The sequence below is a fragment of the Mobula birostris genome, chromosome 2, assembly GCF_030028105.1.
Source record: "Mobula birostris isolate sMobBir1 chromosome 2, sMobBir1.hap1, whole genome shotgun sequence".
Classification (NCBI taxonomy): Eukaryota; Metazoa; Chordata; class Chondrichthyes; order Myliobatiformes; family Myliobatidae; genus Mobula; species Mobula birostris.
Window position 1 is genome coordinate 154,290,809 of NC_092371.1, and position 27,407 is coordinate 154,318,215.

Consider the following 27,407-nt stretch of genomic DNA (forward strand, 5'->3'; position numbering starts at 1 on the left):
TGTACAATCTAGGCTTAGATGGAGAGGAAAGCCAGCACCTTTTTCCTCAAAGCAGCTAATATGAGAATGCATACTATTAAGGTGATTGGAGGGGGGGAATATCAGAGGCAAATTTTTTTTTAAAAACATATAATGTTGAGTGTGTGGAAAGTCCTGCCAGGATGCTGGTAAAGGCCAATAAATTAGGGACATTTGAGAAAAGCTTAGATAAGCACATGGATGAAAGAGATGAAAGACAAGTGGAGTACTATGCGGGAGGGTAGGCTTACGTTCAACTTGGAGTAGGTTAAAAGGTCAACAAAACACTGTGCCCAAAGGACGTATATTGTGCTGTACTATTCTGCATCTTCTATGTTTTATTTGTTTCTCACATTCTCCTCATGACACTATTCCAGCTCGACCATGAGGATGAAAGAGATGATTATAGATCAATACATCATTTACAAAGGCCAAATGGATCAGTGGTGATAGCATCATTAGAAGTACATCTTTTGTGATAATAAACTTCAAATACATTATTTGAGCAGTCTTTAATCTCTCAACTTTCTTGCCACAATAACTTGTTCAGAAACCCCACCCTCAGAACATGAAGGAGACTTCTGCATTCAAGATCAAAAGGCATTAATATACTTGTCAGTCTTTTATGCAGTCGCCTTCAAACTTACTGACCCTATGAAATCCCAAATACCTTAATTAAAATCTCTTTTGATCAAACTTATTGCCACCTTTTTTGGATTCAGCATCAAGTTATGTTCCTATGAAAAACCTTGAGATGTTAGCTTATGTTCCAGATGAAATCAATTTTTTACCGCTGTTACAAAAGGCAGCTTCCCTCAGCCTCAAAGACTATATTCACGTCTTCCTTTTTGTTCCCATTTTCATTGGAGATGGCCTGTACTTTCATCATGTACATGTGTGACCCAAAACCAAAATAACACGAGTTATTGTTTAGTTTCCCACCCATGAATTGCTATTCTTGAAAACCAAAGAACAGTTCTAATTACAATATGAATTTCCAAACACAATTCTTACCAAGTATATGTTTGTAGAATGAACGTGTAAAGTAGATGTTAACCAGTTGTCGGTGATAAAGTGCCAAACCTAGAATCTGCCCTGCAAACCGGAAATAATTCAAATGGTCTGGATTCACTGAGGAATTGCTGTTTGGCTGGAACGTAGTTCCTAAATAAAAAAAATCAACTTACTTCCTCAATTTAATTGATAAAGCAAATATATACTCGAAGAACTTTTGTTCAAAATTTACATTAAAATAGTTATCAACAAATTGAAAAGGTTGAAATTTTTTAAATCTCAAATCAATATTGATAATGAAGGTAGCTTTTATCAGTGTACCAGGAACGTACCATCTGCTGACTGAGTGAAGAGAGCATAGTCTGGGTTAATTATTTCACTGGACAGTATGTCGAACCATTCACGCACCACTCCTTGGCCCTGAATGCAAAAAGGGGAAGAATTCAAAGGGAAAATTTAACAGTAGGGTCCCTAGTCCTTTGCTCCCATTCCCCTTTCAGCAAAGTATGCCCAAATGCATCTTAGTTGAAGCAATTGAAAACCCTTTCCATAAGACCATAAAACATAGGAGAAGTTGGCCATGCAGCCCATTGAGTCTGGTCTGCCATTTAATCATGGGCTGATCCAATTCTTCCAGTCATCCCTACTCCCTTGCCTTCTCCCCATACCCTTTGATACCTTGGCTAATCAAGAACCTATCTATCTCTGCCTTAAATGCACCCAATAGCTTGGCCTCCACAGCTGCTCATGGCATCAAATTCCACAGATTTACTACCCTCTGACTAAAGTAATTTCTCCGCATCTCATCTCTGTTCTAAATGGACATCCTTCAATCCTGAAGTTGTGCCCTCTTGTCCGAGACTCCCCTACCATGGGAAATAACTGTTCAGGCCTCTTAACATTCAGATACTTTCAATATTATTTAGAAAATTTCACAATAACTTCCAAAATCATTGTGATTGGGAAATTAGATTTACAGTGTAAAGGAATTGTTCATCCCACTGTGCTCATGCCAGCTAAAAAGTGATTTGAAGTTAATCCTACTTCACAGCTCTTGAAGTATTTAATCTTTTACCTGTATACACTGCCCTTAGGATATGAAGAGGTTCTGTTTCTACAGACATCTGGACGCCAATTTGCCCATAGGTCGGAAAATACACAATTCACTGATACTTTAATGATAGCTCCAATATAGTATAATGAATTGTGGTGGTAGCTAATTAACAGTAGCATGTATTTGTCTTCCACTGCCTGGCTATGATGGTAAATAATGAGGATGTTAGAATAAACTCTTCTCGGGCTTCCAGTCAAGGTACAAGTGTCAATTATAACCGACATTTCTATAACAAACTCTGCCACCTTTTTCAGGGATGATGCCTGAGTGTAGTCCAGTAGTATTTATACCCCCTCCCCTGCCCCCACCCCCCCATCTGTCCCTCCTAGTTGGTTAGTCCCCATCCAATCAGCCGGTTTCTGCTCTCCTACACCATTTGCAATCAAATTCCAGTTCTTCCTTACAGCAAGACCTCAGTCTTTATTAAAATTCTTTTTCCTCTAGTTTTATTTCAAGAAAGTCTTGCTCTAAGTAAGAACTAGAATTCGATCGTAAACAAAGCAGGAGAATGGAAACCTGGTTGGATGAGGACTAACCAATCAGGAGTGTCGAACTGCAGGGGTATAAATACCACCGGATTAGATATGCCCAGGCATCATCCCTGAAGAAGATGGAAGAGTTTGCCATCGAAGCGTTGGTTATAATTGATACTTGCACCTGGCTAAAAGCCCAAGAAGAACTTATTCATCATATACACCAAGAAAGCACTAGATCTTTTTTCAGGATGTTACAGTCCTTTTTGCCAAAGTATTAATAAAAATAATTGCTTGTCAATTTCCAAAGCAATTCTAAAGTGGCCTCCTGCCATGAAACTGGCAGCTTGTGTTCTTAAAAGATGATAGTATCTGATGCAAACCACACAAAATGTTGGAGGAATCCAAAAGGTCAAGCAGCATCTATGGAAATTAATAGACGGTCGACATTTTGGAATAAGACCCCTTTTTCAGGACTGAGAAGGAAGGGGGAAGATGCCAGAACAAAAAGTTGGTGGGATGGGAAAAAACTAGCTGGAAGGTGATAGGTGAAGCTTGGTGGTTGGGAAAGGTCAAGGGTTGGACCATAGGAGAAAGGGAAGAAGGAGATGACTCAGGGGAAATAATAGGCAGGTGAGAAGTAGTAAAAAGTCAGTGGGGAATAGAAAGGGAAGGGAGTATTTGTTTAGGAAGGAAAAAAATCTATATTTATGTCATCAGGTTTGTAGGGTACCCATACGGAATACAAGATATTGTTCCTCCACCCTGAGGGTGGCCTCATCTTGGCACAAGATGCAGTCATGGTCGGACACATCGGAAGGGGAATGGGTAGGGTATTGGAATTAAAATGTTTGGACACCGAGAGGTCCTGCTTGTGGTAGATGATACGAGTGGTCCTCAGTTTACGACGGTCTCGTCAATGTAGCAGAGGCTACATCAGAAGCACTGGACACAGTAGACGACCCCAGCTGATTCACAGGTGAAGTGTTGCCTCACCTGAATGGACTGTTTGGGGCCCTGAATGGAGGTGAGGGAGGTGTATAGGCAGCTGTAGCACTTAGGCCACTTGCAGAGACAAGTGCAAGGAGGGATAAGTCGCAAGGGACAAATGGACAAGGGAATCGCAGAGGGAGCGCTCCTGGCAGAAAACTTTGGGGGGGGGGGGGGAGGTTTGTGAGTAAAGATGTAGGATCCCATGGAGATGGCAGAAGTTGCACAGGATGATGTGTTGGATACAGAGGTTGATGGGGTGGTAAGGACAAGAGGGACTCTATCACTATTAAAGCGGCAGGAAGATGAAGTGAGCACAGATGCATGGGAAACGGAGGAGATGCGAATGAGGATAGCATCAATAGTACAGGGAGGGAAACCACATTCTTTAAAGGAGGTCATCTCTGAGATTCTGAAACTGAAAACCATGTGTAAGGGGGTTTCGTCTTTTATGTTACTGTGTAGGCTAATTAAAATGGCTTCTTTGTTATGTTATACTTGAGAATGCTTCTTTGTTATGTTAAACGCTGAGAAAGTTCTTGCGCTAGCAGCTTGTTTTGGGTTAGAGTGTGATAAGGATATGTTACGAACCAATTGGGATAGTTGTTATGTTTTTGGTGTATTTGAAGATACCGTATGTGCGGGGTTTTGGGGCAGAAGGTGGAAGAGAGAGACAGAGGATGGATGAGGTGCTGTGAGCCCTTTAACGGGGTCGGACCCCAAGCGGGGCGATCAGTGAGGAGAGGAGACGGAGACGGACTCGTGTGGAGCATCTAGTCGACCACTGTTGTTGGTCCCAGGCGGCTGGTCGAGGTGGTCCGAGGGGTCGCAGGTGAAGAAGAAGGGTCCTGAGCTCCAACTGTTTGTGCACGAAGAGTTTGAACTTTGATAAGTGTGGTGCCTTTGATTTTCCTTTTATATTTTATTCTCTGTTAATTATATAGTTCCAGTAATATCTATAAACTGTAAATCATTTAATCGTATCTGGTGTATTGTCTATTATTTGGGCGGGGTGGGGTACATCACATTGCATCCACACAAACTAATTACCTAGTTTGCCAGGGCCGAGGGCTGTTTCCCTAGACGACAGCGAGCCCAGCGACCCTGAGGCTGGCTGGGGGGGCTACACTGGGGGCTCGTCCGGGATTGGATCTACTGGTATGCTGTGTGGTGGCCCTGTTTAAATCAGTGATGTGTGTCTCTGTGGGTTATTTGCTGGTGATTGCTGCAAGTGCAGTGGGTGAGGTCTTTGTTCGAGTTCAGACGAACATTTACGAGTTGGAGGTGGAACTCGGGGCTTCTATGCTGTTGGGAGAGAGAGGAAAGAGTGGTCTGATTTGGAGGTAGTGTCTGCGAATAAATGTCCTAGCTCTGGCAGGCTCCACCTGGCATTTGGGATAGTGTCCACCCCTAGAGGGGCGGAGGCATGCGAGACGCGGGTGGAGCGGATCTCTCAGTTGTTAGATGAATGGCAGTGTTCGGTTCAGGGAGAGCGACGGGGATTGGTGGAAAGTTTAAGTAGGCGGGTTGGTCCCCTGAAATGATCCCCCCTGGCACAGCAAGCAACTTAGCTGCCCTCCTAGCCAGAGAAGACGCACTAAAAACTTTCCCCCCCTCTTTCAAATAACTGACAGCTGTCACTATGGTGTAAGTGAACCTGACAGCTCTAACACCGTCACCAACCCGTTCAGCTGATCACAGAGGTGTCGGGAAGCTTAGTGGAGGCCCAGTGGGGAACAGCTTGGGGTCTCTGGGGAAGCACATTCCCAGCAACGTACCAATGAACTTCCGAAAGGAAAAGACCCTATTCCTGAAGGCTTACAGGGACAACGCCCCAGGGTGTCGTTACAGATAGAGAGAAGCGATGCTAAAGCCATCCTCGACCCTGGGGCGCAGGTCAAGTTGTTGTACAGTTCGTTTTACAACCAGTGTCTGAAGCATTTATCCTTGACAACTGCAAGGGCACCGGAGACTTTGGGTACTAGTGGCAGTAGTTATCCAGAAGATGATGATTGGTTAATGACCCTGGAGTTCATGGGGGCATTGTCTGGGCACCCAGCCTGTTGAGTTGCTTCTGAGGACATGTGTAGTAGCCTTGAGCCGGTACCGAATTTAAATGAGACCCAGCGGTGTTACGGCCTGGGGAAAGTAGCTGAGGGTGAGATCCTCTTAGTAGATGCTCCGAACTACCACGAGGGAGGGGAGTTGACCGCTGAAGACACCTCAGTGAGAGAGAGGTCACGGCAACTGGACCCTGGCGGCGTGGAAGATGAAGGCAGCGTGTGTGTGGATTATGCGACGTGGTTTAATGTGCTGGATCTGAGGAGTGGATGTTGCCAGATCCCGAGGAGTGCGGCTGTCCAGCCGAAGACGGAGTTATTAGTTCCCTAGGATTCTTCTGATCCGAAAAGATGCCCAAGGGCATATCCGGAGCCCCTGCATCCTTCCCGCGGGGCATGAGGAAGACCATGGGGTAAGTGAAGGTGTGTGGAGTTTTGGCGTATGTAGATGACCGCCTAGAGTTTGGATTCGCCTGGGGGGATTATGACAAGAGGTGAGTGGCTGAGCCCGGGTGACAGAAGTGAAGTGTCACATGTGGAGGAGTTTTTGGCCGGAGGAGTTTGGTGCAATGTGAGAAAAATGACCAGACATACCAGTTGAACTTCCTGGTGTTGGAACAGACGGTGGTGGACCTGGGGATGGAAACACAGGTCGTCAATCTGAATGAGACACAGGGGAAAGAGGGGATCTGCACCGCTGAACTGAGTGCTGAGAAATGCCAGCCGGAGACTGAGTGCCGCGCTTGTGGGACGACCATTGCAGACTTGGAATTCACGCTCGTCAACGTGGAGAAGGAGCAACTGGATTCTGAGCCGACACTGCAGTCTTGTACTGATAAATTAATCCAGCAAGAAGAAACAACGACCCACCTTCGAAGGGATCAGCAGAAACTCAAAGACGTCGATCCAGAAAGGATTGGAAGATTTACAAGATCAAGGAAGTGTTCTGACTCAAGCCAACAGAAAACCAAGAGCCCAGGGAGGGGAGTTTGACTACACTCCCGAGGAGGTGAAGAAATGGAGGACAGATCTCGGAAAACGGACACGGACGCTTGAAAGGAACCTGAAGACAACCATCGACAGTTTAAATGAAGTGGAAAAACTGAAAGTTGACCTGGAAGACGTCATCAGGAAGAAAAAACTGGAGGCTGAACATCCTTTAACTGCTGCTTTTCAGGTCAGGGTGGAAGAAGCTAGTAGGATATCTGCGTCTCAGATTGAGATGGCCAAGAACCCTGAGCCGGAACTGCTGAGGCTGTGGCGAGAGTTGAAGGAGTCCCCAAAGAAGCTGACGTCTCGACTGCAGGAGGCTGAAGGGGTAGCCCCGGCTAAATGTTTCAGTTTGGAGAAACTCAAACAGCAGCTACCGATCGGGAGAATGAGGAAGAAAACGGATTCGAAGGATGTTGTGCTGGACATGTGGTACATGCTACCTTTCGCTAATTTCCCCGTGATTGAGGAAGAGACCTTTGGCCCTTCTCCCACGAGTCAGGTGTAGTGAGGAGGGCTAGCTGTGGGCAGTCTGAGTTACGGCAGGAGCAGGAAGGAAAAGTAGCGAGGCCCTGGACACGGGACAGGGGTCGCCGAGTTGTAATGGTGGCCTGAGTGAGAGTGGGACAGGCGTAAGGTCCACTGTTTGGGGAGCACTGTCACTGTGTGTATCTGTGTATATGTGTGTTGTGTGTCTGCAGGACTGGTTGGCGAGTTATTTAGAAGTCATGAGGACATGACTTTGTTTGGCAGGGGGAGAGTGTAAGGGGGTTTCGTCTTTTATGGTGCTGCATAGACTAATTAAAATGGCTTCTTTGTTATGTTATACCTGGGAAAGCTTCTTTGTTATGTTAAACGCTGAGAAAGTTCTTGCACTAGCAGCTTGTTTTGGGTTAGAGTGTGATAAGAATATGTTATGAACCAATTGGGATAGTTGTTATGTTTTTGGTGTATTTGAAGATACTGTATGCGCGGGGTTTTGGGGCAGAAGGCGGGAGAGAAAGAAAGAGGATGGACGAGGTGCTGTGAGCCCGCTAACGGAGTCGGACCCCGAGCAGGGTGATCGGTGAGGAGAGGAGACAGAGACGGACTCGTGTGGAGCGTCTGGTCGACCACTGCTGTTGGTCCCAGGTGGCCGGTCGAGGTGGTCCGAGGGGTCGCAGGGTGAAGAAGGGTCCTGAGCTCCAACTGTTTGTGCATGAGGAGATTGAACTTTGATAAGTGTGGCGCCTTTTATTTCCCTTTTATATTTTATTCTCTATTAATTATATAGTTCCAGTAATATCTATAAACTGTAAATCATTTCATCGTATCTGGTGTATTGTCTGTTATTTGGGCGAGGTGGGGTACATCACATAGCATCCACACAAACTAATTACCCAGTTTGCCGGGGCCGAGGGCAGTTTCCCTAGACGACAGCGAGCCGAGCGTCCCTGAGGCTGGCCAGGGGGGCTACACATGCATTGGGAACAGATATGGCAGAGGTGAGGAAAGGGAATAGCATTTTTACAGGAGGTAGGGTGGGAAGAGATATAGTCAAGATAACCACAGGAATCAGTAGGTTGGCTCCAGAAATCGAAACAGAAAGATCAAGAAAGGGAAGGGAGGTGTCAAGAGGTGGACAAAGTGAATTTAAGGGTAGGGCAAAAGTTAGTAATCTGACTACTGCAGAGAGGTTACACGTAAATAGATCTTTTGCATAATTAAGCTCAAATTGTTCGTAAACCAGGGCCTGCACTCTCTCCTCCCTAGTTCTAACCACAGCAAAATTTTCTATCCAGGTTTTTTCCCCAAGAGAACTGAGGCTCAAGGGTATCCTGGAAATTTCAGGTATCAACTCACATTCTATCAAGAGATCTATTCAACATAAACATAATCAGGTATTTAGCATACTAGCAATTATAGCAATGAAAAATCAATCTACATGTAAAGCAGGCCAATGCAAATAAATATTTAAACTTTTCTAGTATTACTTTGTCAAACTGTTTCTTCAATATTGCTGCAGCATTGAAAGTGACCGGCCAGATTTCTCTTTCAAATGGCACAGGGTCAATGAATTTCTTTATCTTGAATTTATGTGTAATTTATCTGAATAATTTTAACAAAACTTCTCAGTAGAATAAAATTAGGATCAATAAATTTACATGTTGTTTTCTAAGTGCATAACCATACCTTGGAGGAATGAGGACCTTATAAGGGTGTACAAAATTAAGGGGCTCAAATATAGAAGTAAAGTTATAGAAGATATCTAAAACCAGATTGGGTTAAGGGATAGGAGACCTAGAGGGGATCTAAAGAAAAGGATGGTTGAAATCAGGAATACTGCTTAAAGGTATAGCTGGCACTGTCAACATTTTTGAATACAGGCAAATCTTGAATCAGCAGGGCACAAACTGTTACCAGTGTATTTGTAATAAGGATTAGTAGACATGGATGTTTGATGGTTGGTATGGACATGGTGGACCAAAGGGCCTTTTCAAATGCCACATGATTTGTTTCAGCAAGAATACTATAAGTAATCAGGAAAATGAACCGATCCAACACGATATATTGTTTCTCAGAGCCCGTCAGAAATTCCGATGTAAAATTTTAAATGGTAATCTTAATTGAAAACATTAACGCACTATCGACTTAAATGTTACAATATCACTGATGACATCAAAATTATGTAACAATCTGATAACTTGATGTATTTGTAAAATGTATAGAATTACATAGGTACCAGAAATTATTTAAATCATTCTGAAAGGGAAACAATGCATACCATCCCTTCTTCTCCATGAAAACGCACAGCGACACCTTGTTTCAATTTTTCATAGCTTGCTTTTGAAACAACCTCACAACTACTCTGGAAAATTGAATCTACAAAAAGAGAATCCATGTTATTATTGCAATTTCCAAAGAGTTAGAAAATTGATGTGACAACAAGTTATGATGTAGCCAAGCTCTCAACTGAGGAGTGTGCCAGAGGTCATGCTGAAATAATAGCATTACCCAAGGCACTAATATCAAGGGAGATGCTGCCTCAAGGCATTAAAAAAACTAACTTAACAATACAATATTATTACTGCAGTTTTCAAAGGGTACGGGAATTGATGTGATCAACTGAAGTGACAACAAATTATAATGTACACTGCTGGATGTAATGGCCTTCAAACCTTCCCTATATACAAATCAGCCCCAAACTTGTAGCTGAACTTCTGATAAACAGTCCCTCAGCAGCCTATTTCCTCTATTCTAATTAGTCACGCAAAGCTGCCAAAAACAAAGCAAAAATTCTTTCCTAGTTCTAACATCACCAATTTTTTTTCACCTCACGAGGGATACTGGAGTACAAGCTTATCCACCAAGGATGCTTTCCACATGCACCTGTTCAAACTGATTTTCATCACAGTTTTATTACTTAAGGGGGAATAGGATTGACAGTCCATTATATTTAGATCAATAAACCAAATATCTCCTACACTATGAAGAGACATAATATTGCACATACAATAAAGCAATTTTAAAATATACATCTGAATTTTGGTCTGGGTTATTAATTTCACACAGAGATCATGCAAGTTTTTAGATTTTCTTTTGGTGATGCATATGCAAGCTATTATTTACATACATATCATTTATTTACATGACACGCAGCAACTTCCAGCAAGAAAGCATACAGTGAAACCACAAGTTAAGGAAGATGTCAGAAATTCCATGCTTTGACAAAAGGTACATGATAATGGCATATTGTTGCCCAGCTCAACACTTAGACATATTAAAATAGCTTTATATTGCTGTATCAACAAATAGGTAATAAGCAAAGCATGCTGGAGCTTGCTAAATCTATGAAATGCAGTAGATTCTAGTTAATCAGGCTATCAGTAAATCGAGCAGTCGCTTATTTGGGACACTAAACTGCTGCCAAACAGTTTCTAAATAATGGCAGTCACGTGCACTTGTGTGGCCTCTAGATACTAAAGAGTTTATAAATAGCGTCAGTTGTATGTTTGTGTTCAAAAAGCAGTGATTTTTGTCAGTGATAGTGAGAAATGAGCAGTAAGACAAATCTGGACCGTTTTGCTCACTGTGATTTCAAGCTTTCAGGTGCTGGAAACAGCCAGCAGTGAAAATGGATTGATTTCACGGCTTCAACAAGTTAGGAACCACGCAGAATTTGAAGGTGTCAACAATCATCTTGAATATTACAATGAAAATGAACATATTGAGGATGCAATCGTCAATAGCATTGTTTGAAGGCAGGCCATTACCTGCACTAGGTGCCTGTGCTGATTTTGTTCATTTATAGTCAATCAAAAGAACACGGTAGCATACACTGCATGAATTCCTTCATTGATAACTATTAGGAACTAATACAGTTTTATACTGCTGCAGTAGTATTGGCTATGTTCTAATTTGTGCTTTATTTCATTTAAATACATAATTCATTACTCAGTCAAACTGTACTTTGTCTTTTTTTAAATACCTTTTTAACTATTTCCATGAAACTATGGTTAATTAGGGCAAAATGTACTGGTCTCAATCCTTCCCAATTAACCGGAATCTACTGCATATCCAGTGTAACCTTGATTATTCCAAAATAACTTCTTGATATCGGAAAATTGAAAAACTAACCTTCACTACGAAATTGCCTAATATCTTCAGGTTTAAATTACTGATAGGAGATAGAAAAATGTTTCCCGTGACCCTTGTATCCCAATTGTTATTTTACTTTCCATTTGTGATTGGATATTGAAAATACTACAGTAACCTAAGCCTTGTCCTACCCTTCACACTGTCAGTTCCTCTTCAACCTCTCTGCAACTTAAAACCAACTTGTTTGCTCAGATTCCCACTTCCGATTAAATGCCTTCAACCCAAAATTTTACCTCTTTCCCGAGCTACAGATGTTGGCTGACCTGTTGAGTATTTCCTGTATTTTTATTTCAAATTTAGAGAATCTGCATTTTTGTTTTTGTTTTTTCAAAAATACAATATATTAAAATCCAGTAGACAATATACACCTTAAGGACAAAAGAAATAAGAATAGCAAGTAGCCATATAGACTCAGAGGAGAATACACCGTCATTCAATAATGCCTAATCTTATTTTGACCTCAGGGTCAACTTTCCAATACCCATAAACTTTAAATTCCCTGTCATACAAAAATCTGTCTCAGCCTTCAAAACGTTCAACAACTCTGCCTGCTCTAGAAAATGTATAACTCTAATAGTCAGCCACTCACTAAATCAAAAAAATGACAAATGTGTTAGCAAAAAAGGAAAATAGTGTGACTCACTTCAAAGCCACTATGCAAACCAATGTTCCCATAACCCTGCTCAATCCTTCAGATAAAGAATGGTAGAGGAAGGGAACAAAACCAATTTCTCTTTTTACCATTACAATCCCCATTCACTACAAAAAGAGAAATGGCAGTAAACCTTAGAGCAGTGGCAGCACACAAATAGAACAATATAGCTAGGAACAATGTACAATGTTATGCCAAAATCATTAAAATAATGCTGCTGAATTAAACGAATTGCTTCTACCTGCACACAGCTGCATCTTAAACACCTCTGTAGGGTCTGCCCCCACCATAATGCCTAGCAGTGTATTCCTTGACCTGCACATCTCCTTCGAACTTTCTACCTCTTGCTTTAAATGCATGCCTTCCAGAAAAAAGATAATGGCTGTCTGCTCTACCTTTGTCTCTCATGAAGTGATAAACTTCTATCAGGTCTTCTTTCAGTCTTTGCCACTCCAGAAACGAAACTACAGGTCAACCCTCACTAATCCAGCACCATTGGGACCTGAGGAGTGCCGGATTAGTGAAAATGCCAAATTACAGAAGGATCACATTAAGCATAATCAGTGCCGGATTATCAAAAGATCCGAATTACAGGTAGTCGGATTAGTGAAGGTCGATCTGTAGTCTGTCCAACCTCTTCAGAGCACATGCTCTCTAATCCAGGCAGCGTCCTGGTGCCTTTTTCTGTGTCTATCAACTTGGGCAGCCATTTTCAGAGAGCTACAAACTTAGACTACAGGATTCTTCTGCACATCAATTCTATCCAGTGTCCAACCATTAACTGTATTTTCTTTTATATTTGACATCCCAAAATGCATCACTTCACACTTAACCAGATAAAACTCCACCTGCCATTTCCCAAATACAAATTACTTACATCATGCTGCATCCTTTGGAACTCTTACACTATCCACAATGGCACGTCTTCGTGTCATCTACAGACTTGCTTACCCACCCGTACACGTTTTCAATCAAGCCACTTACGTAAAATTACACAAATAGCAGAGGTCTCCACAGAATACCACTAATCAGATTTCCAGCCAGATTAACTCCCAATGGCCATTACCCTCTGCTTCCACTGCAAACAAATTCTGAATCTAAATGGCTAAGTCACTGTGGATCCCATGTATCTTAAGAATTAGATAGAACCTGAAGGTAGCCACTTCTTTAAGTCTTTACAAGCTATCCTTTTATTAATGTATGAAATATTTTAAAATCTTCATACATTCTCTCTGCCTCAAACAACTGCCAAAAATGTAATACTTCATCTTCACTTGGAAACAGCAAAGTGGGAGAGAGAATTATGAAATTGGACAAGGATAATCACTGGATCAGGAAAGCTGCCAAAAGACAACTTTCCTGGTTTGGGGATAACCCAACCTATTAAAATACAGCACAAATGCAGGCCCTTTTACCCAAGCAGTCCATGCCCACCACAGTGCCCATCCAACTAGTCCCATTTTTTGCATTCAGTCTATAAGCCTGTAAGTCCTGTCCCTTTGTGTACTTATACAAGTGTTCTTAAATATTACTATTGTACCTGCCTCAAGTATTTCCTCTGGTAGCTCATTCCAAGCTTTTCCATCTTTAGGATATAAAACTATCAGTGATTTACCTATTTCTAGCAAATGCAAATAAAACTGAGTAATCACATAATAGATAATTTCTGAATTCTTTCCATTTAACATGTTGTAATTTAGTTTTGAGTGAAGAAACCTTTACATCATATTGAAAGAAAACCTGAACCACCTTTTTTTTGGTTTCATTAAATGAGAATTTTCACAGTTTAAATACCTTTATCAAAGTGACATGATCCCAGATAAAGCACTTCATCGAAATAAAATTTATTTAGATAACATTTTCAAATTAACTGTTATTACTATGGATAAAATAAACAACTTTGAGTACCTCGATGAACAAGCAAGATATCATTTTCATTAACAGGCCTGTGTACCATGTCAGAATCAGGATGATTGGCATGAAGGTGTTCATAGAACCACTCGCATCGATCTTTGAAGGGCTAGATGATAAGAATGAAAAATATTTAAAGAATGAATATTGATTCTCTGGAAAAATACACAATAGGTCAAAATCCTCAGGTAAAAACACGAAGGCTATGATGTCTTCATTCATTGTTATCCAACATTGGACCTCAGTCATTATTCCCCACTGCTCCAAACTAGTTCAGAATAACAAAGGAGGTTTCACAACTGGACAAGGTCATCAAAAAGACAAAAAATGAGGAAGAACAGAGAAAGTGATCTCACTAGAAGCCAAGTTTTCAGCCTGCCATTTCCTTCCATCTTCAGCTACAAAATAATTTACTGGCTAAACGTTAATAGTAATTTTAGTTAGAATCAAAGGTTTGTAGCACAAACAGAGAGATGAATTTGTCAACTAAACTTCACAGATTACTAACACTGGGGGGGGGGGGGGAACACTACATTGGAATTAAGAGTATGACTTCAGTCAATCTTCTGAACACCCAGAGAAATAGAACAGCATAAAATAAGTGGTTAAATAGAACAGCCATCTGCTGTTTAAGATCAGAAATTGAACTTGATAAAATCTCTACATTTTATAAATTTAGAAACTGAAGCAAATTTACAATGAGAAATTAACCAATACCTGTGCTTTGATGATGTGCATGAACCTCGACATCAACTCAGGGCACTCCAGAAGAAAGTGAAAGTGGTCAAATATTATTATAGGGTTTCTGCAGCAAATAATAATAATATTTTTAAAAAGATAACTACAATAAAGTAAACAACAAAGGAGACACCTGAAAACATCTGCTCACCTTGTCACAAAACATTTCAAAACATCATCATGCCTACACACAAATTCAATGAAGCGAGGTGATGTCATTCTGTAAAAACAAAATGTACGATGTTTTACGCAATCAATGACACTAGAAAACAGCAAAAAAAATGTGATTACATGACTGAGGTGATAACAATACAAAGGGGATACTAAGCTATGTAGTCATACCTAAGGCATAAGAACTACCATCAGAAGCTTAGGAGATCTAATGTGATCTAGCTGAATATCTTCGGTATTTCCAATCATCAACAGAAGGGAATTTCTCCTCAATTATAGACAATTCAGAGACACTGGAATATATCCACTGTATACGTGATATTTTCTCTCCCAATGGGTATACTATTCCTGAAATATTTACAACTTTGGTACTTATTTCCTTCATCCTCAGACTGTTATCATGTGGTTCTTTTCCACGCTCCTAAGCTTTCCAACTTGCTTCTTCAACTTTTCTGAAATCTCACACAATGTTCTGGAAACTCGACATTCTGATGACTTCCCATCCAGTAATTCTGAAACCATGCACCTCCTCCACTGTAACGTTATTTGTCCCTCTGTAATGAGCTTGACCAGCACTGCTTTAAAATCATTTTAACAGTATCTGCCTTATTTCTAAACATCGGGTCTTACCTGAAGATCAAATCTATATATTCTGTAATAACTAAATTTCAGTGTAAATGTTTAAAAATGGAACAAAATAAATTTTAAAAAATTACAGATGTTGGAATTCTGCTAAGGTGAGTACTTGCAGCAATTTCTGGTTTTATTCTAAACTATTTGCCAGTTATTATGCAAGTGGAAAGCACAAGTAGCAGCATTACATCTGCCCCTTAAGCCTGTCTTACCATTCAGTCACACCATGACACAAACTTAAGCACAAAACCACTTTCCTACCCTAGCAGCATACCCCTCAAATCCTTGTTATTCTAGTATTTATCAATTTCTACCCAGACAATATTCGACAAGTACCTCCACAACTTTCTGGAATGAAGAATAACAATACTTGCGACCTTCAATATTCCTCAACTCTGAAATGAGATGCTGTCAATCTCCCGCGGAATCTGTTTCATTAACAGCTGTGCCCTACTTATAAATTATTCTGTCATAAGCAAACGTGGCAATGGTATATATTCACTTAATTCATCAATATAGATAATAAACTCTCATGATCTATGATAGCTCACAAACCACTGATCACCAATCAGAAAATAAAACATTTATTCCCATTCTTTTCTGTTAGCTAGGTGCCTTCTATCCATATCAATAAATTGCTCCCAACACTGAACTTGCATTTTATGCAATAACATCTTCTGGCACCTTATCAAATACCTTCCAAATACTCAATATCTTACGCCTGCTGTTCCTTTATCCATCCTATCCACTATACCTTGAAAGAAATCCAGCAAACGCATCAAACACTATTTCTCATAAAATCATGTTGATTCTAAAAATAGTTTACTACTGACTCCCCAATGGCAGCTGCCAAGCTAATTGGCCGATGTTTTTATGCTTCCTGCCCCTCCCTTTTTGTACCTTTGCATCACGTACATGGTATTCCAGTCACATGACATCTCAGCAAAATGTAGGGAATTTTGGAAGATTACAATAAATGTATTCACTAGCTTCAATGTCATAAAATACTTTTCAGGTCCAGGGAACTCGTCAATCTTAAGTCCCATTCATTTGCCTATAATGAATTTTTGCTAGTTGGTAATTATTTTAAGCTCTTCCCTCACAAAATTCCCATGGTTAACTACTATTGGGATCGTTTGATGTCTTTTATTGTGAAAACCCATTTGGAACCTCTGCCATTTCTCAATTTTATTTATTAATGCCTCAATCTCATCTCCTGAGTGACAAACTTTAGATGCTCTTTCTTTGTTGTAAATAGTTCTTATTCAGATGGTTTTACCATACAGCAGGGGATGAAGTTGAAATTAAGGATATGATCAAAATTAATCCCAAGTTTCTCACCCCTGTGGCATCTGACAGGAGCAACACATATAAAACGCTTGGATCACGGCACTCAGTCGATTTGCTGTCATAGAAATTACATCTAAACCATCTGAACTGGCATCCTGTATCTGATCTTCACTGTCTTCTTCCTTCTCAGAGCTGGCACATTGATTTTCCAGGACCTCCTTCCTTACAGTATCAAGAGTCTGTGCATTTACAACAGCTCTTTGCTCTTGGGCTCTCTGTTTCAGTAAAATGGAAGCAATATTTTTAGAATCCATTGCAGAGTCTTCTTGATTTTTCTTCAATTCAGTAGCAATGAGAACCAGCCACTCATCCAGTGAATGCCACAGCAGCTCTAATGGCTGTAAAAGCAAAAAAAAAATTAAAACCATCACAAAAACAGCACTTTATTATGGAAGTTTTCTGCAAATTCACTAAGGTTTATAATGCTAAAAAACAAGTACTGTATTTGATTCTATTTTCTGGAACCACATCAATCCTATTAAATGCCAATTGTAGTGACTTGCATCTTAGAAATGCTACAACGGGAAAACCAAAGACCTGTAAATCTCTGCCACATGAAGTTTTTCAGGTTTATGTGGGGATTTTCTAAGTTTCTAATGCTAAAAATGGAGAAATACAGTGCTGTGCAAATGTTTTGAGCACATACATCCAGCTAGGGTGCCTTAAGACTTTTGCACACCCTATTTGTCCATGTCAAGCAGAGAGCATGTTTATAAATCTGATAGAAGCAAAGGACACACACAAAATGCTGGAGGAACTCAACTGGCCAGGTAGCATCTATTGGAAAGAGTAAATAGTCAACATTTTGGGCCGAGACCTTTCATCAGGACCGTAGCTATTGATTGGGTAGGGTTCATCATCAGCCTTGGAGATGGATCATTTGAATATATTCATGGCAGAGGCAGATAGACAATCAAGCTACAAGGTAACATCTTAGGATTATATCGAAAATAGAGAATGGCTTTGTTGAGAAGACCCGATCTTATTTATTAACACCCAAAGCTCACAGGCCAATTGGCCTACTGAGGTTATGCTGTTTAATGCTTTAGGTTTATCTCCCAGCAAAAGAATCCTGTTCTTCAAAATGGTGCTATGGAACTTTTATTCTCCCACTCCATCACAGAGGCCTGATATTATGTGCTCAAGTCACCTTAAAAAGACCAACATTCTGAAACACTGAAAATCGTTCTAATACAAGAATCAAAAAGAGGGTATTCTTCTGCCATTGAAAACAAGGGCTGTTTTTAGATCTCAAGACAATTTTCCAGGCCTACCCCTACATCCTTCAGCTCCTCAACATCCAGAATTCTAATGATCTCTAAAGAAATTTCACCTAGGCTCAGTCCTAAATTGCCTACCCTATATTTTTAATGTAACTCTTTCATTGCCCACAGAGACTGGAATTATCTCTGCAATGACATTCAAGGACCTAACTACACTGATGGCTCGGACAGCCCTAATGTTTGGACTCTAGTCCTCACTGGCTATCAAAATAGTTTCATGCATTCAATTCTGTGCTGATAGCTACAGTCTTATATTGAGTCACTGCAAACCCCTAGTAGCCAAAATCTCAACTGAGATCTGTACCATGGGTCACGCTGAAATAATAGCATTGGCCTAGGCACTAATATCAAGGGAAAGGAAGGGAAGGGAAGACCTGCCTCAAGGTATATTGGAAAAAAAACTTAGCAAAACAACTTTAAGAACCAGAGCAAATCAATGCTTTATTTGAAATGTATGAAATATATTAACTAGAAGTCTGCTTCAAAACTTAAAGCTGAAGATTCTTCATTTTGGAAAACTGAAACCATTTAATACATTAAAATTAAATGTATTTTTTTTGATCTGCAGATTCCTTATGACACATCCCAGATGAGGGAAAGTAAAAGTTATCTAATTAAAGATTATGCTTCATATGACTTGTAAACATGTACATACTCCGTTAACCAAACTTACTTCTTTTTCAAGAGATGTCTGATTAATGTTTGCATGCTTTGTGAAATTCAGCTCTTTTACTTCAATCTTCCTAATAACGTCATACAATTTTCTGACCTTGAAAACTTGGCTTCGTGGAGTTTTATTTCCATTGTAAGCCATATCATTTCCATTACTAGGAGAGGATGGGCCTAGGCGAAATACATGACAGAAAAGACGCACTATCTTCAACAGACTCTTCATCTGTGCTTCGTAGTTACTTGATATACTGAGAAAAGAGAATAACTAGGATTTATAATGAGACTGTAAAGGTTTTGCATAACAAATATTCCAAATAAATATTTTTAATTGTTGCAGAATGGAATACACTCAGTCTGAATGAATATTAGCCAATTGGTATGTAGGAATTCAAAATAATAGGTCAATGTTCTTTGGGTCCATGACTACAATGATGTAGAAATAACAAGCTCAAATACATACAAATCAGAAATACAGATACATAATCACCTTTGCCGTTGTTTGAACATACCTATAACTAAATGTTCTATAACAATCAAACATTTTTGTACAAGCAGCTTACAATACAGAGCAGCTTTCTACAGACCATTCTATCATATTGATTTTATCAGATTAAAGTGCTTTCACCTCGAAGACCAAGCAAATAGTATTTTGGTCCTTCATTACTCTGGACATCTCACAATTAAGCGTTAGGATGATTACATTACAGATCTGCACATACAGCTGAAGAAATTTGGAAAAATCATTTTGGAAACATAGCCCAGACAATTTCTTACTAATTAGAATGTTATATTATGGGTGAAAAAAGCAAATCAGAACTAAAATAATTAAAATATCTTTTGATGTTTAAAAAAGTACCTCAACTCACCTGAGTAGCTTGTGACCATTTGTTGTGGCAACCTCAGCAAGACTGGTGAGGATCTTCTGATACTGGTTCTCATTCTGTGGACACAAGTGCTCAAGAACCTTGCGTAACTAAATGCAAAAACTTAGCTTTAGTCACTTAATTTGTCTAAAATACTTATAATGTATTCTGCACAGCTACCAGAAATACAAAATTTTAAAAACTTGTAACAATCACCATCACAAGTGATAAGGTATTAGAAAACTGATGGGAGTAAAGGAAGACAAGCCACCAGGTCCAAATGGCTTGCAGATCATTTTAAAGAAAGTGGCTGCAGAAATCGCAAAGGAATTGGTTAAAGTTTTACAAGGTCATTTCCAGGAAGGTACCAACTGGAAAACTGCAAGTGTGACTTCATTGCTCATGGAAATAAGACAAAAAGCAGTTAGGGGTACAGTGAAAAATTCTGTCCTCTAAAGAACAGCATACTGCATTGAAAGCATTACAAAAAGATTCACGAAGCTGATGCATGGATGAAAGGGCTGTCGTATCACAAGTAGCCAAAAGATTATACTCTTTAGTGAATGAAGAGTGATCATATTGAAGCATGAGATTCTGACTGGGGCATCACAGGGTAGACACGACTATGTTTCACCTTCTAGCTTTCCTCCTTCCCCTCCCACCACCTTTTTATTCTGGCATCTTCCCCCTTCCTTTCCAATCTTGAAGATGGATTTCAGCCCAAAACATCAACTATTTATTCATTTCCATAGACGCCACTTGACCTGACAAGTTCCTCCATCATTTTCTGTGTTGCTACTTTGAATTTGCAGCATCTGCAGACCTTTTTGAGTTTACATTTTCACAAGTCAGTGAAAACACAAGACGTAGCTACAGTATGAGGGGATGGTTGCTTAAACATTAAGCATTAGATGTGCTCAATATTTTTCATATTGACAAGTCTCTTTTTTGAAGATAAGCTCTACTTAAAGTGAAATTTAACAAGTCTCTTTTGTTAGAATTAAACAGAAGATCTGAAGAGTATCTAGAAAAAAATGGTTTCTCTAACCGAGAAGAACTGCAGTGAATTCACGAATTCAAAAATTGAGAAAGAGTGGATAGGAAAGTAAATACCTATTGCAATAACCACCAATGGGGTTTCCACCTTTAAGACAGGCACTAACTAATAAAACTATATAACATAAATCTTTAGAAGTATAATGTTAGAAAATTTACATCACTTCAGTATCACTGAATATTTAATCCAATTCTACTTATAGAATCCAATATAGAATCCAAGTTGGAATACTACATCAGTGAAAGTTTAAAGATTACACAGGTCATTAATCCAATATTACAAGTCACATTGTAACATCTATTACAAAGGCCAAAACTATTCCATAATATCAGCACCATGATTTAAGTGTCTTTTCAGAGAGGAAGAAAAGGCCTAGTTTTTAAAATCACTCCCAAATGATCAGAATCATTGAACAGAACTGAGGTTCCATATTGTAACACTAGATGGCGCAGGATGACATAATATGACAACTGTATATACACACACACACATTTTAGTATTCACTGTAAATTGTGCAAGTACATTTAAAATAAGTAACTAATCCTGTTAAGTTCGACTTTACCATGTTTTCCTTGATATCCTCACTCTGTGTCATCTGGATAAGTGTTTGAAAGAGCCGGGGATGGTGTTGGATTAAAATTTCACACGTTTCCCCATATCCACCCTGAAGAAGCAAAAGCATCATAGCATTATTCGTGACCAACTTGCTAAGAAAATAAAGTAAAACTTTGAGCAGATAATTATGAAAAGGGCAAGCGTGAGGAATTGTGCAGGAATTATGTTGGACCCGTCAATGGCATTCCAAACTGGTTGCCTTCTTAAGATACTAAGTCCACTGGAGATAAGTAGAAATTTGTTAACTTGAAGGGCAGCAAATCAGGAGGGCTATGACAGCTCAAATACTGAGCATGCCTAAGAAAAAAAATTATAGATTTTTGAATAAAAAGGAATTAAAGGTTGCAGGGAACTAGCACTGAGAAATAAAAATCAAATTGAAAAGTAAAGAAAACACAAAGAAGCAAATGACCTACTCATTTCTGCTCCTTGTGTTCCTACAAATTAGTGCAACAACTGTAACTAAAGCAATTGCAAATTCCTGGCTGTTAAAATTATACACTATGAAGAGGGGATGAACTCTGGTCACTGCAAGGATGGTTTAAGCTTATGCATGATGCTAACTTTGCAGAAAAATGAAATAATTCCATAGATAGCTTTGCATGTCTTTAAATAATTCTGACAAAGCTATACAGAATGCAAACATTGTTTTCTCTTGCTAGGGTGTCTAAAACTTCTGCCCCATTACAAGACTGCAATAGGAAGTTTCTTCACCCCAGGGAGGGTGAACTTGTGGAATTCATCATTAGAGAACAAGTTGCTGAATATACTTTGAGACTGATATACTTATGCAAAAGGCAGAGAGAGATATATAGAAAAAGTGACAGCATACCTCGAGATGATTGATTTGAGATATTATCAAAATGAATAGCAGAGAAGGCTCAAAGCTCAACCTATCTACTTCCGTGTTTCTAATCAAAGTCGCATGTCCATCAATAGTTTAATTCAGAACCACAGAAACTTCATAATTCACCTATTAGAACCTACGCTAAAAAATATTATATGCCTCAACTCTAATTTCTATTCCTCCTATGGATGGAAAATAGGAGGACCTTTCTTAAATTGCTATATCAGAAAAAACAATACGGTGTTATACCTGCACACAGAGATCCAGTGGAGTAACACCATTGTTGTCAGGTAAGTATTTGGCACCTCTTGAAATCAAGATCTGCGCTGTATCCCTTTGACCATGGCTGCAATAAATTGACATAATATCAACTTCAAAAAGGTATAATCAGGAGCATTACAAGACACTGAAACTAACCCAGCTTTTTCTGTGGCAGCCGATGTGGGGAATAAGGAAGCACAGCAGCACTTGGGAATGTGGAAAGATCTTTCTCTCCTTTTTAATTCAAGTCAGAATCAGAATGTGGAAGCACAGGAGACTGCAAATGCAGGAATATATATAGAACTTGACAAATGAACAGAGTTAAAATCTGGCAAGCTCAGCAGCTGACAGGTCTTAAAAGCAGCTGCACTGATTTTTTGAAGTTTCCTACATTACCAATGGATCTCACAGACTGGACAACCACAAAACATTCAAGTCAAGAGGGAAAGAGGGACAGAAAGCACGAAATTGAAGGCCATTAGCCTATTATCAATAAAGTATCTGCAGCAGAACATTTATAAAATCATAAAATGATTAAATAGCATTGATACGGTTTAATGAAAGGGGAATCCTGTTTGATGAATTAGAAAGCTTTCTCATGATACAACTAGCAAAGCAGAAAATCATTAGGTGTAACACAGTTAATAACTTACAACAGAAATAACCGTTCATAGCATTGGAGGTAATACATTAAAATTAGTATTTACAAGAATAGCTCACTAAAACTATAATCAGATAAATGGATTTTTTTTTACGATTTGAAGTTGTTAACCTATGAGATGCCAGTTTAGGGCTGGAACCACAATTATTTGCAATCTATAAAGGGCTTAGAATACAGATGACATTTTGTGTCTGCTATCCCATTCAGTAATATCATGACTGATGTGATTAACTCCATTCTCCTGCCTGCTGCTCATAAACCACAACTGCTCTTTGATCAATAGTGTACATACCTGACTGTATTCAATGATTCAACCACCACAGATCTCTGGGATAAAGAGTTCCAAAGATTTATCGCCAATCTAAGAAATCTTTGCTCACCTTAAATTAGAATATTTTTCCCTGAAACATTGCCCCCTCATCCTTGAATTCCCCAAGTGAAAAATCCTCTCACCTAACCCTCCCTACCCAAAATTCTTCCCCCCACTACGATATTTCATTATCCTAAATCCTTGACAAGTATAGTTCAAACCTATTCTTCCCAAGAATCAACCTAAAGCACCCCACACAACCAAGTTTGCCAGTGTTACAAAAATTGACACAAAATTTGTGAGGACAGAATCACCAAATGGGTGAGAGCTTAAGCTGTCAAGCAAGCCACAAAAAAATACTTATGAAACAGAACATTATGCATTTAATTCAGACATTAAAACCTCACGCTGAATGGACAAGGATAAGAGGTAAAACAGGAGATATCCCTGTTTAATTACTGGAGCAATTTTGAAAATGCCATTAATTACTTAATGCCATCAACAAACACTGGACTTCCAGATACGATCTGCTAACGTGAAGAACTATATGGTGGCAAGACCACAATCTTTGCCCTAACTCTACCTTACTAGTTCAGGATTAAAGAGAATAACTTTCCTGTTTTACCTCTTCTTGGGGGGAGAGAAAGGGGATGTTACAAATAGAGGAATCTATTATGTGGCAGGTAATTTCATATAGTACTGAGCTTCAAGCCATACGGGGAAACATACAAATCCGGTGCAGGCCACATGGCCAAGCCTAGTTACTAGATGACAATACTGTCATTGAAGGAAATACTCCAATTACGGAGTTTAGTTTCAATTCACAGACACTCCCAGTTAGAACAACTTTGCCTAATGCTGTTTTAAAAGTTTGCATAATTCAAAACATCTTTTTAAATGCTGGTCTTCAAAATGAGAAGCCATATTCTATTAGTGGAAATCAACCCATAAGACCTAGTGCAAAAGCAAACAATTACAGATTTAAATCTGACCTAAAAACACAATTCTTTAAAAAAAATTGCATGGTACCTGCAAGCGAAGTACAAAGGAGTAGCGCCTGATACATTAGGCCTGTTAATATCCGCACCACTGTCAAGAAGACAAAGTACTGTCTGTGAAGAAAAAAAAAGATGAGATAACTGCCAGATACCAAAACTAAGAATAATCTCACTGCTGTAATATACACAAAAGGGCCAGTGAAGCTTCAAACAATTTCTTCCACAAGAACAGAAAAACTGTTTTCGCATGCTGGCTGAAGGAGGGAGGTGAGTGAGGACATCAAGTCACTGCAAATAAGAGCTTGTACAATCAACAGGACAATAAATTTAACATGATTAAAGCTAACAACATCAATGACTTAACAGAGTAAGAAAACTTTTCTATGGCAAATGGGATTAGAGGGATACAAGATAAACGGCAAGAGCAGCAAATGATATCCGGATGAAAAACTTCACACAGTTATGATGTAAATGCATGGTTTGAAAGAAAGATGGAAGGACATTATTCAATAGCATTTTTCAACAGGGAATTGAATTAATATTTCAAAGGGTAAGATTTAGAACAATGGTGAAAAGCTAATTGGAAAGATCTCCAAAAAAGAATATATGCAGAGACACATGCCTAATTGATTGTTTCTGTGCTACATCAGCCTATGATCTTGCACAGTGCAGCATTCCAGCTTCTGCAGTTTGATATCAATCCAAACTATGTCAAATTTGAACTCAGTGTCCTGCTTCAGGGTCAAATATATCACCACTAACCAAAGCAAACAAGTCTTTATTTAATTCATGACAACACTACTGTCAAAATTTACCCTTATTAAATAATGCAGTTTTACCTTGGAATGAGCTTTAAAAATTAGTAAATAGATAGTCCTAATACAAAGGATGTTGTTCTGGATTTTATCTTTGCAATGGAATCTTGCAAGTACATGAAGTGGTTTTGTTATGAAGCCCAGTTTTGATTTCTTTGCAGTAGGGAACCCTAAGGAGTATTTGATATGGGTCTTATGACTGAGCTTATGACTAAATCAATTTCCTGAAAAGATCAACTGATGTGCACATTTAGCTTGTTGATGTCCTCACTCAGGATCACCAATTCGCCACTTATCATGTATATTCTAGCTGGTGAAATAGTGGTTGTTAAAGGAAACAAGACCCAGACCACAACATACTTTACAAAGCGAAGTGACAAAGAACTGAATGCACCAGATAGACTGACAATGAAATGTCACGTCACGAACACCAAAGAAATTGTAAAATATAAAAGACAAAAATAATAAGAGCACAGCAGAAAGCACTGAAATGTTTTCAGCAAGGCCAACCTGATCAGTTAAATTTCCAGTTATCGTATTTACAAGATGTGTGTATCTTCATGTTGATTTATATTGTGTCCTCCCATTTACCAGCCATATTCCCCCATTCCCTTCATATTCATGTGTCTATCTAAAAGCCTCAATTCTAAACTACTCACTTCCACTACAAGCCCTGGTAACTCATTCCAGGCACCCTTCCACTCTCTGCGTAAATAAACTTGCCCCTCACGTTGCCTTTAACTTCAACCCTCCAACATGAAAAGTCTGTCCTCTGCTGTTTGACATTTCTACGCTGGGGAACAGATTCTGACTGTACCCTACCCATGCCTCTAAATTTTAAAACCTTCCAAGTGGTCTCCTCCAGCCTTGAATACTCTAAGAACAACCCAGGTTTGGAGCTCATATATTTTAATCCAGGCAGTATCCCAGCAAACCTCTACTGCACCCTTTCTAGCCTCCTATAATGATGATACCAAAACTGCACAGAATATTCCAAGTGCAGTTCAATTAAAGTTTTATAGGGCTGCAGCATCACTTCTTTACTCTAATACTTAATGCCCCCACCAACATAGGCAAGCATGTCATATGCCTACTTCACTTTCAGTGGACAGTGGACTGTGGACTTGGACTCCAAGATTCTGCTGTACCTCAGTACTATTAAGGGACCGACCATTACCTGTATACCTCATTATTTCTCCCTTCCCCTTGACAAGATTAAACCCCGTCTGCCACTTCGCTGCCCAGACTTCGACACATAATTTAGAAATAAATGCGATGCATTCAAAAATACTCATGAATTGAAATTTCATTTTAAAATACATTATGTTGTCCATCTAGATATTTAAAAGCAGTATTTTTCTGTTTGACAGTTGCAAAAGCAATTCAAAATGGCATCAAACCATTGCTTTTCTTTTAAGGCTTTTGTACTAACCGTCTTATGCCCATTCTGACAAGCCACATGTAAAGCAGTCTGGCCCATTGCATCTTCAACATCCACATTACTAACATGCTGCAGTAGATCATGAAGAAGCTCAGTGCGTCCATTGACAGCCAGCCAATGAATCTGCAGCAAAGAAATTGCTTTCTTTAAATTGTTGCAATTTACTTGTTGCGATATACTTAATTGTAAAATAATTGGATTTCTGTGTATAAAACCAGAGATAAACAGCAAAGACCGTGCATTTCTTGCAATTTCCAGTTGCTTCAGCAACCTGAGAGATCTATAAATTCTTTTCTTTAAATCCCAAAATCAAGATTGATGCCATGTAGCATTATTTATTCTATATTTGCTAAAACTTCATTTACATAAAAGGTATAAATCAGACTTTGACATCACAAATTGGAGTAGCTTTATTAGAAAGTTATGGATCAAACTACATTTTCTGCATACATCTCCAGACCCCAAATTAGCACACAGTTAAATAAGTACAAAAGCTACTGTAAAGCCAATTAACAAAAATGCAATTTTCAGCAATAATCTTCTTTAATAAATTGCAAATTAAAATGGAACAACTTGAATCAACTCCATTTACTTATCTTTTGCCCCCTGAAGCCTCTGAACATCCTGCTCACTGCATATATGGCATTTTGCTTCACATCATCATCGAACTTAAACATTACACTTACTTGGTTTTCTGCATTAATTACACATAAAATGTGGTCTGATCTTTATCTAAGTCACAATAATAGCCAGAACATAATCTGCCTAAACTATTAACACACAAAAAATTGTACTTCCTCTCCTCAATGCTGAGTACACCATTTAAACAATC

The 27,407-nt window shown here is 39.2% G+C and overlaps 1 protein-coding gene across 9 annotated transcripts in view; it reads right to left on the reverse strand.

The window, feature by feature from the left end:
• The window catches only part of hace1 (HECT domain and ankyrin repeat containing E3 ubiquitin protein ligase 1), a 78,698-nt gene that overhangs the window by 25,354 nt on the left and 25,937 nt on the right, over positions 1–27,407 (reverse strand). For 3 of the 9 annotated variants that reach the window (XM_072250344.1, XM_072250374.1, XM_072250398.1), the window contains exons 6-18: positions 26,567–26,698; positions 24,351–24,433; positions 22,339–22,435; positions 21,190–21,291; positions 19,574–19,680; positions 18,709–18,955; positions 16,744–17,090; positions 14,750–14,818; positions 14,578–14,665; positions 13,858–13,969; positions 9,424–9,521; positions 1,365–1,452; positions 1,033–1,182 (exon numbers count right to left, since the gene is read on the reverse strand). In XM_072250344.1, the coding sequence (XP_072106445.1) occupies positions 1,033–1,182; positions 1,365–1,452; positions 9,424–9,521; positions 13,858–13,969; positions 14,578–14,665; positions 14,750–14,818; positions 16,744–17,090; positions 18,709–18,955; positions 19,574–19,680; positions 21,190–21,291; positions 22,339–22,435; positions 24,351–24,433; positions 26,567–26,698 (1,720 nt within the window). The remainder of the gene's footprint in view (positions 1–1,032; positions 1,183–1,364; positions 1,453–9,423; positions 9,522–13,857; positions 13,970–14,577; positions 14,666–14,749; positions 14,819–16,743; positions 17,091–18,708; positions 18,956–19,573; positions 19,681–21,189; positions 21,292–22,338; positions 22,436–24,350; positions 24,434–26,566; positions 26,699–27,407) is intronic. The other 6 variants (XM_072250379.1, XM_072250350.1, XM_072250360.1 and 3 more) reach the window with 6 other exon arrangements.